The following is a 12,142-nucleotide window of genomic DNA, read 5'->3' on the forward strand; positions in this document are numbered from 1 at the left end:
TTATATTTTCTTACTTAATGAACAAAAGGGATACACATCAATTCACACCTTACTCTATGTAATGCAACACTGTCCTAAGCTAGTTTTCAGTAATAAGTCATAGTGATATCACCGTTATACAGTTGGTCAAAAAATTAAATAATCTTGCCCTCTAATAAATCTGTTTTATATTCAAGAAAAGAAATTGTTGTGCAAGCTCCTTTACTCTTCTTTCCTAAGGGCTTTACTGAGCACAAAAGAACCACATCCTCCCCACAGAAGACTGATTTTTTAGAAACAAAGCACAGCGGCCCATGAATATTTATTTTTCATGTGGAGAGATGTCTGCTGCAAAGAAAAGGGACTTTGTTAAAATGAGCATCATAATTTAGAGATTCTGCCTGATTCTGCTAGGCTAAAAATAGCTTGTAGATTGCCCCAGAAGTAGAGTTTTAAACTTTCAGAATAAACCCATTTTAGAGATGGGTAAGAAAGGGAAAGATGATTAAACACAAAGGTGAGTGGGTAAAAGACAGACAGACTGAAGGAAAGAAACATGGAAAAGATGGACGGAGACAGACAGGTAAGGAAAGAAAGAAATGGATGGAGACATGGACAGACAGACAGATGGAGGCTGTTAGGGCAACGTTCACATTTCAGAATGGGAGTGCTGTAGAGATTTTTTCCAGATACAGAAAAGTACACCTAAATACAGATCTAGTGTAGGTGCTGGTTTAGGTCAGTGATTCATCTCTGTTCAGCAATGCACTTAAATTTAAGCATAGGAATGGATTTAATCATGTGCTTAAACGCCTACATTAAGTAGAGATTTTAAACACCCAAGCTGGAAACGGCCACAATGACCACTATATACCATCTATGTTTTCTTCTGACGTCAGTGACAGTTGCACAGGCACTAATGTAAACATACAGGGCCAGATCCTCAGCTGGTGTAAATCTGCGCAACTCCACTGATTTCAATTACATCACAAATGTGTGGCTGAGAAAGATATACAGTAAATGTCAAATACTTCTAATTATGTTTTTGAAAAGTATTTAAATTAAAATATTTTCATTCCAAAACTAAATCTAATATAGCTTTTAATTAAATATCCCACCCCCAGACTAAATATTGACACCTAGACCAAAGAATGTTAAATAATCTTGGCGCCAAAGATGTGTAACCAGAGACAGTCTAATGCTACTTAAGCTGGAAGGGCAGCCAAAACCTTCTTTCCAGGCTGGATGCTTTCTACCACACAATATTAAATAAAAGCACAAAATATGTCTCCAAAGTCTTGATGATAAATCGTATTTTTCAGTATTAGAAGCAAGGGACAGTCTATATTTTAAACATAAGCTTAATATATTATACTTTAAAGTATATAAAGCTCTTTAAAACAATACAACACAACCAATAATAATAATTATTATTATAACCATTAGTTTTTGTCTTACGTGTAGTTCCAAGAACAGCAACAGCATCACTTTCACTTTCATCACTGTAAACTGCCAGCAAAGAAACTTCATACTCTGTATCGGATAACAACCCCTCAACAACATGCGTGTCCTTGTCTCCATCTAAGACAACCTAAAAAATAGAGCAATATCTAGAGAAACCACTTCCCATTTTTTACTGTTGTATTTGATTAATTTCATAAAAACTTTACTGAATTATAGGAAAGATAGAATTTCAGCACCTAAAATATACAGTCAGATATACCAAATTACTCACTAATAATTTGTTCAGTTCATAGATCGAGTTATTCTATTGCCAGTTTTATTGTTCTGCCGTGTAACTTTATACTATGATCCACACAAATAACTTACAATTAGCTTACAATTAAGGCTGATGAAGTTTGTTTAATTTGAAAGCAATCACTAAAACTCAAGGAACTGACCCCCAGAGGCCTAACTCAAACATCATGATACCAAAACACATTAGTCAACTCAGCAGCCTTGGACCCTTTCGACTCCAAAGTACAAGTACTCACAAAACACACATCCATTTCCTCAATGTTTCACTTAATCACAGAACTTTAGCTTTAAGCTCTGCAAAATTAAGGCAATTTACCAATACACATCCTTGTAATTGAAAAACCAAGAATGTGTTATTACAGTCTAAGAAATTACAAGGTCAGAGTTCATATTCTGTATTTCAGTGTGAATTTGAGTGTTTTGTAGGAGGGAACTGAAAGGCAGTTTTTGTTGCTGAGCTGAAGACCATGAGCGTGTGTTTGGATATGACGATGTGTGGTTGGGAAAGCATGGATTGTCTTAAATGGTGATCTCCTTTATTTTTAGTGATTGCATTGGCAGGGAGTGAATTTGAGCAACATTAACTACATGATAACGTTTTTGTGTGGGGATTTCCCTGTTTTTTCATGTTTAAAAATGAAATTGGGCAGTTCAGTGGCTGACAGTGGATACAGGGAGACCAAGAGATGGAGAGGGGTGTACAAGACTGACCCCAGGATGAGGGGAAGTAAGGAGTGGTTCTGGTGAACTGGGTCTGCAAGTGGGTTTGGGACAGTGCGTTTAGGCCACTGCAAATATTGATCTGACTCCCTGAGGCAACACTAGCAGACTTTTAGGGATGGACACTCATCTTATCATCTGAAGGGAAACAAAACCACTCCATTAATGAGAACCAAGTGAAGTGGGAAGCAATTTGTTCAGCATACAGTGTTTTTGAAGCACTCAGTCAGTATAAATAGCACAATATCTTTATTCTGTGCATAAAGACAAGCTACAATGTGAACGTTTCTTAATAAACAAAGAGGTGCAAATCCAGGAAAAATTTGCTGTGGTGGCTAATGGCCCACAAAAGCATCACAGACTCCTTGGCTCTGCGGAAATAGAGATTGTTCTCAATTCAGTGGAGAATGGGTCTAGTCTTCTGAAGGTACAGAATGTTGAACTGGCATCCTGCTCAAACAGATATTTTTAGGCAAAATTCAGACGCAAGTCTGAGTGAGTCTACATGGAATCTAAGCTGGTATAACTAACACCTTCCTCCAGCTTCCCCCACCCACCCACAATGCATGTCAAACCATCTTAGACACCCAAGAATCATTTGGACTTGTTAACTTACATCTGACTCACATCACCTACCAATGTGTAATTTACACCATCTGTGCGCGCGCACACACACACACACCCACGTGCACACACACACACACACTTACTCTGGACCATGGAGCCTAAAAGAACCTCAGGCAGTCTATGCTGGTGCAACCAACAAGCCAAAGGAGCAGAAGAGAGGAGTGTAACAAGCAAATCAACCAACTTGAGGGTATAATAATGTGCACCCCCTATTCTAACACCCACAAAGAGCTATCCTTAATCATGCACATTTTAAAATCTTATTCCAGCTCTTTGGGTAAGTTACACCAGCCTCTGTTACACATTGGCAGAGTTGGTGTGAGTAGGCTTCACTTACAAAATCTTTCACATCACTCTCGGAATTTGGCTTCACAGCTCTACCCAGTTAAATGGCAACAGCTCTTGGGAGCGAAGGTGGGTATGCTGTATTACAGCATGCCTAATAAGGCAGCTGGGAAAGAAGTTTAAAGAGGCAGCAGCTGGGAGGTATTGTGCTATCCTTGGCCTGACCTCATTACAAAGGTCAACTGAGGAGAACAAGGAAGGAGCCTGGGTATTTTTTATATTTTAAAATGTAAAAATATTGTCGCCCAGCAGCATTTTCCAATGAATGAACCATTCACCCTGATGAGAGAGGTACCCCAGATCAGCAGATATTTCATGATAATTTTATAAATATACGAATACAAAGTGATTTAAAAAACAAGACAAAGACAATAATAAGCTCCAATTCAAAACACACACCAGTCAAAGAGACTCATTGGCAACCACATTTTCAGGGTAGGTATGTGAAATAAACGTAGTAAAAAGTGAGTCCATAAAAGGGGAACTCTAACCCATCTCATGAGCAGGGGAACTCCAGGGCGTGACAGGCTTATCAACTACCTCACTTACAAATTCCTTCTTTTGCTTGCTTACCCTCCAAATTCATCTCATCATGCACACGAGCATCTCTGGCCAGGTGCAGGAAGACAGAAATAGGGCAAGGCTATTTTCCAGAAAAGCCCCAGTTTCACTACCCTAGTAGGACTGAGTCCTACTCACACTGCTGCTTCTCTGCTCCAGATGAGGAAGAAATGCTGCCCCAAACCCAAATCTGGTAGTGCTTGCTCCACGCCTGCAGATAGCATTGTGCATAGGGAGATGCTCTCCCCTTCCACAATGGAGTCACTAGCAGAAGGAGGAGAGGAACCGGGGTGGGACAGTAGAGGATCATATCAATGAGTAGAAAAATGTGGGGACAGAGGATGAATGAGAAAAAAGTGGAGAGAAACTGGGCAAACAGTGAACAGAGAAAAAGGGATGGAGAGAGAATGTCTACCTTTCATCTCTCTCTGTCCCAAGCAAAGGTTAAAAATATGAGCAGAAAGGATAAATAAAGAAAAAAAAATCTTGAACTAGAGAACAAAACAAAACATTTTAAAAGGATGAAAATGTTGCCTGAGGACAAGCACAGCTATAGAGAAAGAGATGCATGATGATCTAGAGCTAAAAGTAGAGCACAGAGAGAGAAAGGGGAAAGAGGAGAAACAGAAACACAGGATACCACTGTAATTTATTAATTGTGTGTAAAGTTTGTTTGTCAAATGTTTTGAAGCTCTGGTTTTATAGGAAGTTTTACTGTTTGCAACTGATTAAACAAATCTAGAACATATTCTCATCCCTTTGCAGGGCACGTCTCCCACCCTCCCCTGGAGTGATGATCTTGTTTTACCTTCATCTTTTTCACTGGGAAGCAGAAGAATTTGAGCATTCCAAGAATTGGGAGTAACAGAGAATGGAAGGCAGGTTCTATGGTAATTGGCGCATTAGAGATTAGATAGCTAATTTCTATGAGTTCTCTTCCCTCTGGGTTTATCTACAAAGAGACGCTGAAACATCGGTTCAGTTTAATTTTGGAGGGCTTCATGGTAAGCCAGGCTGTCCTCTGAATAGGTCAAACTGCCACGCATCAGTTCACTGGGATTTTGCTTTGCTTAGCTGGCAATATATTTTCTACAGCATTGGGCCTCTCAAAGTGGAATGAATTTCCTCTTCCATTTGAAGCAGCAAAGAATCCTGTGGCACCTTATAGACTAACAGACGTTTTGCAGCATGAGCTTTTGTGGGTGAATACCCACTTCTTCGGATGCAAGAAGAATGCCACTGCTTGCATCCGAAGAAGTGGGTATTCACCCACGAAAGCTCATGCTGCAAAACGTCTGTTAGTCTATAAGGTGCCACAGGATTCTTTGCTGCTTCTACAGAACCAGACTAACACGGCTACCCCTCTGATACTCTTCCATTTGTGAAGCATCCATACCAGAGCCTATGAGAGTCAAGAAAACTCACCTCTTCAGATGCACCCCCATTCAGTGGGGTCCATGCCAATCTGTAGCGAGCAATATCAGAGGAGCTGGGCTTCCAATTGACTCTAAAACTATCTGTTGATACGTCATCTATTTCCAAATACTGTGGGGCTGGAACTTTTTCTGCAAAACAATGTTATGCGCAAAAAAAAAAAAGAAAAAAAAAAGGAAGTTGCCCCCCGCCTCCCTCCCCAGTTATTTTTTGCTTTGGAGATGAGTAGTTCAGGGTGTCAACATTGTAAACTCCATTGGGAGGAGGAGCAGTGATGAGTGAGGGGTATTGTTATGCTAGACAGTAATGGGTGCCATCAACCAGATGTTTGATTTACAAACAATTGCAGAGGTGCTTGAAGCAATGGCTGTGCTAAGCAGATGACAGGGCTTGACTATGCCTCCTCTTTACCCTCCTTTTCATTTTCTAATTTTCCCAAAAATCAATAGAGTTCTGGCCACTGATGCCTAGAACGTTCACTGAAATCTTGGAACTGACCTGCTGTAGCATTCAAATGTTATCATGTGACACAAAGACATATGGAGAAATGCCATAAAAGTGAGTGAATGCCCTGGCAAGCTCTGCCAAAAAATTATGTTACTACTTTACTAGAAATAAAGGATACAAAATATTGCTGCTCCTGCAACCTTTACATCCTTGATCACATGAGTATTTTAATGATGTCATGGATTACTCACATAAGCAAGGATTGCAGCTTTGGTCCCATAGTCAGGACATAAAAAGTTGAAAGACTAAAAAGTTTCTCATGAAAGAAGAATGCAGATACACATTTCCAGGGAATGAGTGCAAACTTCCAACTACTTTACACTGTTAGATGAGAAATTGCAAAAATGGGTACTACACTGCAGGTTCTATGAAGAAATTTACATGGACTAAAGAAGCAAAAAAAAATGTAGTTCAGTAATTTTAGATTTACTAAGCCTTCCAGTCCTTAAATTTTTACTTTTTATAAACACCAGAGATGCTATTTGTCTACATTTTAGCGGCATAATGCTCCCCAAATGAATAAAAAGCAAAAACACCCCGATAGTTTGAAATCACAGTTGGAGAGAATCACAGTGACTGGTCTTGCTTTCCAAAACAGTAAGTGAATCCTTGGCTTTGGAGGAAAGCCTTGGCTTTGAAGGAAAGCCTTCAAATATGCAGTTAGACTTACTTGTAGTAAAGCTGCCAGTCAGCGGCTCAGACTGTCCTTCATCATAGAGGGAAAAAATGGCAACAGTATATTCTGTGAGGGATGCCAGCCTTTTCAGGGTGTATGTTGAAATGCGATCAACTTCCACCTGCAGAATTAGTCATTTGTAATAGATACTGTCATGTGCTAGGAATACAGGAAACAAAACCCCTTTACGTTATCAGTGCCTGCAACTCGGCTGGCTAGTAATGGATATGGACAGAGAATGCCATGCAATTATGAAAAGAGCCACAAATTATATAATTATATGCAACATTTACATTATGAATGAAGGGAAAGTCAAGGTTATCAAAACCTATTAAAAATGAGATAGTCTAGATTGTAGAAAACTGGAGGAAGGGAGAATTAGAGAAGCCACACGTATAAAGACATTTTTGACAGATGAGCAAATATGTTGAATATTTATCATAAAAAGATATTCCCAGTGTTGCTGTAGCCATGATGGTCCCAGGATATTAAAGATAAAAGGTGGGTGAGGTAATATCTTTTATGGGACCAATTTCTGTTGTTGAAAGCTTGTCTCTTTCACCAACAGATGTTGGTCCTATAAAAGATATTACCTCACACACACACCCCTTCTCCTTCTAATAAAAAATGATGACAGTTTTCTTTGGTCTTCAGCCAGAGTACATTTAACATGGCATTATAGGGGACAAAAACCTCAGAAAGCTGCATAAGCTAGCTGTATATCAGGGCATTCAATGTCATGTCAGATCAGGGCACAAAGAACAAGACACGAAACCAGCAACCTGGAAAAAATATACCACCTATTTTATGAGCAAGAAAACTGCAGAATATACATCACCAAACATTATATATCAGGCTCTCACCATATAAAGTATGCATATTACATTACTATGCATCGGAAATGTTCGCATACCGTGGTGATGAGTTTAGACAGACATTAAAAACCTCAGAGATGCCCAGATTATAAGTAAACTACAGAATGGGATTAAGTGAAGTTTAATTTATTGACAAATGCTTAAAGACATGGAAAAACTACTCAGAGCTTTGCCACCCATGAGTTATATTGTCAAACTTGCGGGTAACCTGTCTCCGTTTAATATGGATATTTATCCCATTTCTAAGAAAGAACTGATAACTCTAAATAGTCATAGCCACAGGCTAATGTCAGAGGCTTTTACATCATATTTTATTTGCACAGGATCTGGTCTGTTTATATGATTAGCTCCATTTATTGCAACTATTATTTAAACATTTTTCATATATTTTGTCTGATTTTTGTATTAAGATGTTTCATTCCATTTAGAGAGGCTGCTAATGGTGGATATGCTGGTGAAAGCTATAAGGAAAACTCTTCTAGTTACAATGCAGAGGGTTTCAGATTGGCAAACTAAGTATTATAACTAAGGGAATGTCTACACTACAATTAGAAACCCGTGGCTGCCCCCGGTCTGCTGATTCAGGCTCATCTTGCAGGGTCCTAAAGCCCTGGCTCCAGCCTGGGCCTGGAAGTCTAAACTGCAGTTAAACAGCCCCGCAGCCCAAGCCCCATAAACCCGAGTCAGCCGGCATGGGCCAGCCCACGGGTATCTGACTGCAGTGTAGACATACCGTGAGAGTCCAAGCTGAAATAGGTTGTTACAGTCAAGTGATATCCTGCCTAAAGAAAACACTCATACCTATTCTGAGCCAAATCCTACTTCTGTTGGAAGTCAGTTTTTCCTCTTACATGTAACTGTAGCAATAAAATTAATAAAATCCCAGGCAGCCAAGTTTTGGGGTAAATTTCTTTTAAAAATTAGCTTAAACTCAGGACCCACAGAAGTCACAGAATCGGAAGGGACCTCAGGAGGCCATCTAGTCCAACCCCCTGCTTAAAGCAGGACCAATCCCCAGACAGATTTTTACCCCAGTACCCTAAATGGCCCCCCCAAGGATTGAACTCAGAACCCTGGGTTTAGCAGGCCAGTGCTCAAACCTTCATTATCTGGTCTGATCCTCAGGTATTTTGGATACTGTCCACTTAGGTCAAAGGTCAGATCCTACAAACACTTACTCACTGGAATAGTTCCATTCACTTTACTATGCGCATAAGGAAGGAGTGCTCATGCAAGTAAGGTTTTGCAGGATCAGATCCCAGAGTGTGACACACTCTGAATACTTGCCCTGTATAAAGCATAATGTTCCATGCACAGAGTTTAAAAATTTTAAGTAAATCTTTTGTTACAGCTTGAAAGATCTGATCTGTTTACAGAAATTACACTTAAAAATAAGAATATGGTACATTATTAAGTGCTTACCTCATTGGTTTCTGTCCCATCAGTTTTAACATACATAATACGATAACCATTTACTTTTTCGGAAGCAGGATCCCATGTTATCCTGGAAGTGCTGTGTCCAATGTCTGAAAATCTCAAGTTCCTGGGTGGACTTAAAGGCACTTGAAAAATAAATAATTACAGTCATGAAAATAGTTCTATCTTTTATTTCATCCACAAAGCATTCTCTCTTGACAATGAACATGAAACACTTTGTTTTAAAAATTATAATCTTAAGCAATATGACTGACATTCTTGTTTCTATACCCTTTTCAGTTTAGACCACTATTCAGGAAAGTACTTAAGCACATCTTTAAATCTAATAGCTGTGTAGTGCCATTGATTTCAATGGGATTGCATTTGTGCTTAAAATTAAGTATGTGATTAACTGCTTTGCTGAATCAGAGGCTAAAGCACTGGCAAGTATAAGAGCCATCCTCACTGTTGAATATTGACATTGAAAGAAATGGAAGTGGGGATCCTGCTTGTTGCTGGATAGCAGAGTTGGATTTATACTGTACAACATTTACCCCACCTATGCATTTGGATTTGTAATTTGATTTGTGTTAACTGTATCTGTGCTCCATGTGTTTGTTAGTGGAAATAGCATCTATTAAATGATTATATGGTAGTTTAAAAAGTCATCTAATCAAGAAACACACAATGCTGGGTGATGTTTATAGCTAACCACAAAGGGAATTGCGAGTGTTAAATGCAAATACACCTTAACAATTCCTATATGTAGAATATTTGACCTCAAAATTCATTTTTTACATGTTTTTATGCTAGTGATGCTTAAACACTCAGAAAATGGAAACAAAACATGGTAAATTAAAATAAATATTAGTGAAAACATTTCCATTATTAGTTCAGCTTTAGTTAACACCAAACTTCATTTAACAAATCCATTACGTTACCTTCATATTTTCCTAATCCAAGTTCAGCAGAAGGGTAAATGCACACTGTACATGTTCATAGAATACTTAACTTATTGTGGAACGTTCAGGACTGACAAAAAACTGTTTTTTTAAAGACCTTAGGAAAGGGGGAAAGGTTTCTAAGATAAGAAGTTAAGTGAATTCAGGATGGTTTCTCTTCAGCATATGAGAAAGTTAGGTGATGGGCTTCCATAAGTCTAATGGAACATCTGACCAGAGATTTCTCCAGTTCTTGGGCAGAGGGAACTGACAAGACCTATAGAGCTGCTAGCTGTTTGACACTTATTACATTTGTCCCTGATTACATATGAGATTCCTCTTTAGGCAAGATTACATTTGGATGGAGTGTTCTCCAAGCAGTTAAGGCCACCCTACTATATACTGGTTGACTGGTGTAAAGGGGTGGCAGAGGGGACTATGCTACATATACCGTCACAATCTACTTCCTGGTTTCCCCTCCCTGGGGGAGGGTGCAGGTACTATTGCCTGTTTCTGGGTCCCATTCTGTCCCTTGTGTAGAAGCTGTGCAGGGAGCAGGCATACAGATCTATGCAGATCCAGTAAAGCAAGGAGAGAACAGAACCTGGCCTGCCTGGCACTTGCTACCTATTAAAAACACACTACCTATCACAAATGTGGGTGCTCTCCAATCCTTAGCTCTGCAGGAGGCTCCTCCTGCTCCTTTTTCCAAAAGGGCTTCTGTCCCACATTAGTGCTACTGTTGCCTTCTCTCCCTCTCTCCTAGATATAGCAGCGTTCAGCTGGAAGATGCTGTTCTGGGTGATAGGGAGCCCTCATACTCCCCAATGAACTTTGGCAGGTTCTCACTCTTAATTAGCACCTAAATACCAGCACTGGCCAAAGACCACCCTGGTGCTACTACCGAGAGCTAGCGATACCCGTGGCTGAAAGGAAAAACAAGTGATAGGATCACAAAACAGAAAGGGACCATGCTCCCTGAAGCTCCGTTTCAACAACTTGTTATAAATGTGATCTGTTGTAAACAGAAAAAACAGAAGGCCCTACAGGAAGTTACTTGGGGGCACATGTGTTCTTTTTAATTCCATCAACCAATCTCCCACCTACAAAGGAGAAACAACAGTGGTCCAAGAACAGCAACCCAGCCTCTCACAGGTCACTTCCTGGTGTCTCTAGTATTATTAATTCTTGATCTCTTTGGTTTGCACTCCTCCATCACGATCCAAGAGAACTTTACTCTCTTATTAGAGGGTTTCCCTGCCTTCTCCATCTTGTCACTGCATTATTCCCTTCCATCCCCTACCATCTGATGTCTTAATTTGCTGTGTTAGCTACCTCTTCTAGATTGTACAGTTGTCTGTGAAGAGCCATGTGCCCCAATGGTAATACGTAAATAATAACTAAATATATTAATTGAAGAAGAAAAGTAAATAAATGATACTAATAATGTCCTCACAGCAAACGAAGCCTAAACTGATCATTACTTTTCATTTTAAAAGGTGGCCAGTCAGAATCTGGTATCACGTGTCAGACTGAGAGCAGCCCTTCCATGGTGACCAAGGGAAAAGCAAGACATCTCCCTTCCCACTTGTGCAGCTGCACAAGCACTGCTGTCAGTAGTGCTTGTGAGCTAGGAAGAGCTGGTGCTACTCATTCCTGGACCCTCTGGGGCAGGGTCGGCTCCAGGCACCAGCCCAGCAAGCAGATGCTTGGGGCAGCCAACGGAGAGGGGCAGCATGTCCGGTTCTTTGGCGGCAATTCGGCAGCAGGTCCCTCAGTCCCTCTTGGAGGGAAGGACCCACCGCCGAATTGCAGCCGAAGACTGAAGTGGCGGCGGTAGAGCTGATCACAATCGTGGCTTTTTTTTTTTTTGGCTGGTTGGGGCGGCAAAACCCCTGGAGCCGGCCCTGCTCTGGGGAACAAGATGCTAAAAAGGGAGAGAGGAAAAAGAGAGGGAAAAGGCAAGGCAACACCACAAAACCACAATGTAATCCTAGGTAATAATAATAATAATAATAATATATGGCCAGACTTCTGCCACCCTCACTCATGCTGAGTAGTATCTTCCTGTGCAATTAGTTCCACTGAAATCAACAGGGCTATCAGCAGCACAAGACACTACCAAACATGAATCTGGTCTATGGAAAACATGCTCTTTTGTGGAGAATTATATACCTGGTCCTGCAATCTACAGTACTCTGTCTAAATTAAATAGCAGCAGCAGGAAACTGAACAATTCATCCAAACCATAATGCACAGTATGATCTCCTCTCAGTTACCCCTCTATACAGATTTTAAAATCT

At 40.2% G+C, this 12,142-nt stretch overlaps 1 protein-coding gene across 2 annotated transcripts in view; it reads right to left on the reverse strand.

The window, feature by feature from the left end:
* COL14A1 (collagen type XIV alpha 1 chain) overlaps positions 1-12,142 on the reverse strand; it is a 198,939-nt gene that overhangs the window by 98,943 nt on the left and 87,854 nt on the right. For both annotated transcript variants that reach the window (XM_045005058.1, XM_045005059.1), the window contains 4 exons: positions 8,905-9,044; positions 6,602-6,728; positions 5,416-5,555; positions 1,438-1,570 (listed from right to left, as the gene is read on the reverse strand). In XM_045005058.1, coding sequence (XP_044860993.1) covers positions 1,438-1,570; positions 5,416-5,555; positions 6,602-6,728; positions 8,905-9,044 — 540 coding nt within the window. The remainder of the gene's footprint in view (positions 1-1,437; positions 1,571-5,415; positions 5,556-6,601; positions 6,729-8,904; positions 9,045-12,142) is intronic.

Source organism: Mauremys mutica, chromosome 2 (assembly GCF_020497125.1).
Source record: "Mauremys mutica isolate MM-2020 ecotype Southern chromosome 2, ASM2049712v1, whole genome shotgun sequence".
Taxonomy (NCBI): Eukaryota; Metazoa; Chordata; order Testudines; family Geoemydidae; genus Mauremys; species Mauremys mutica.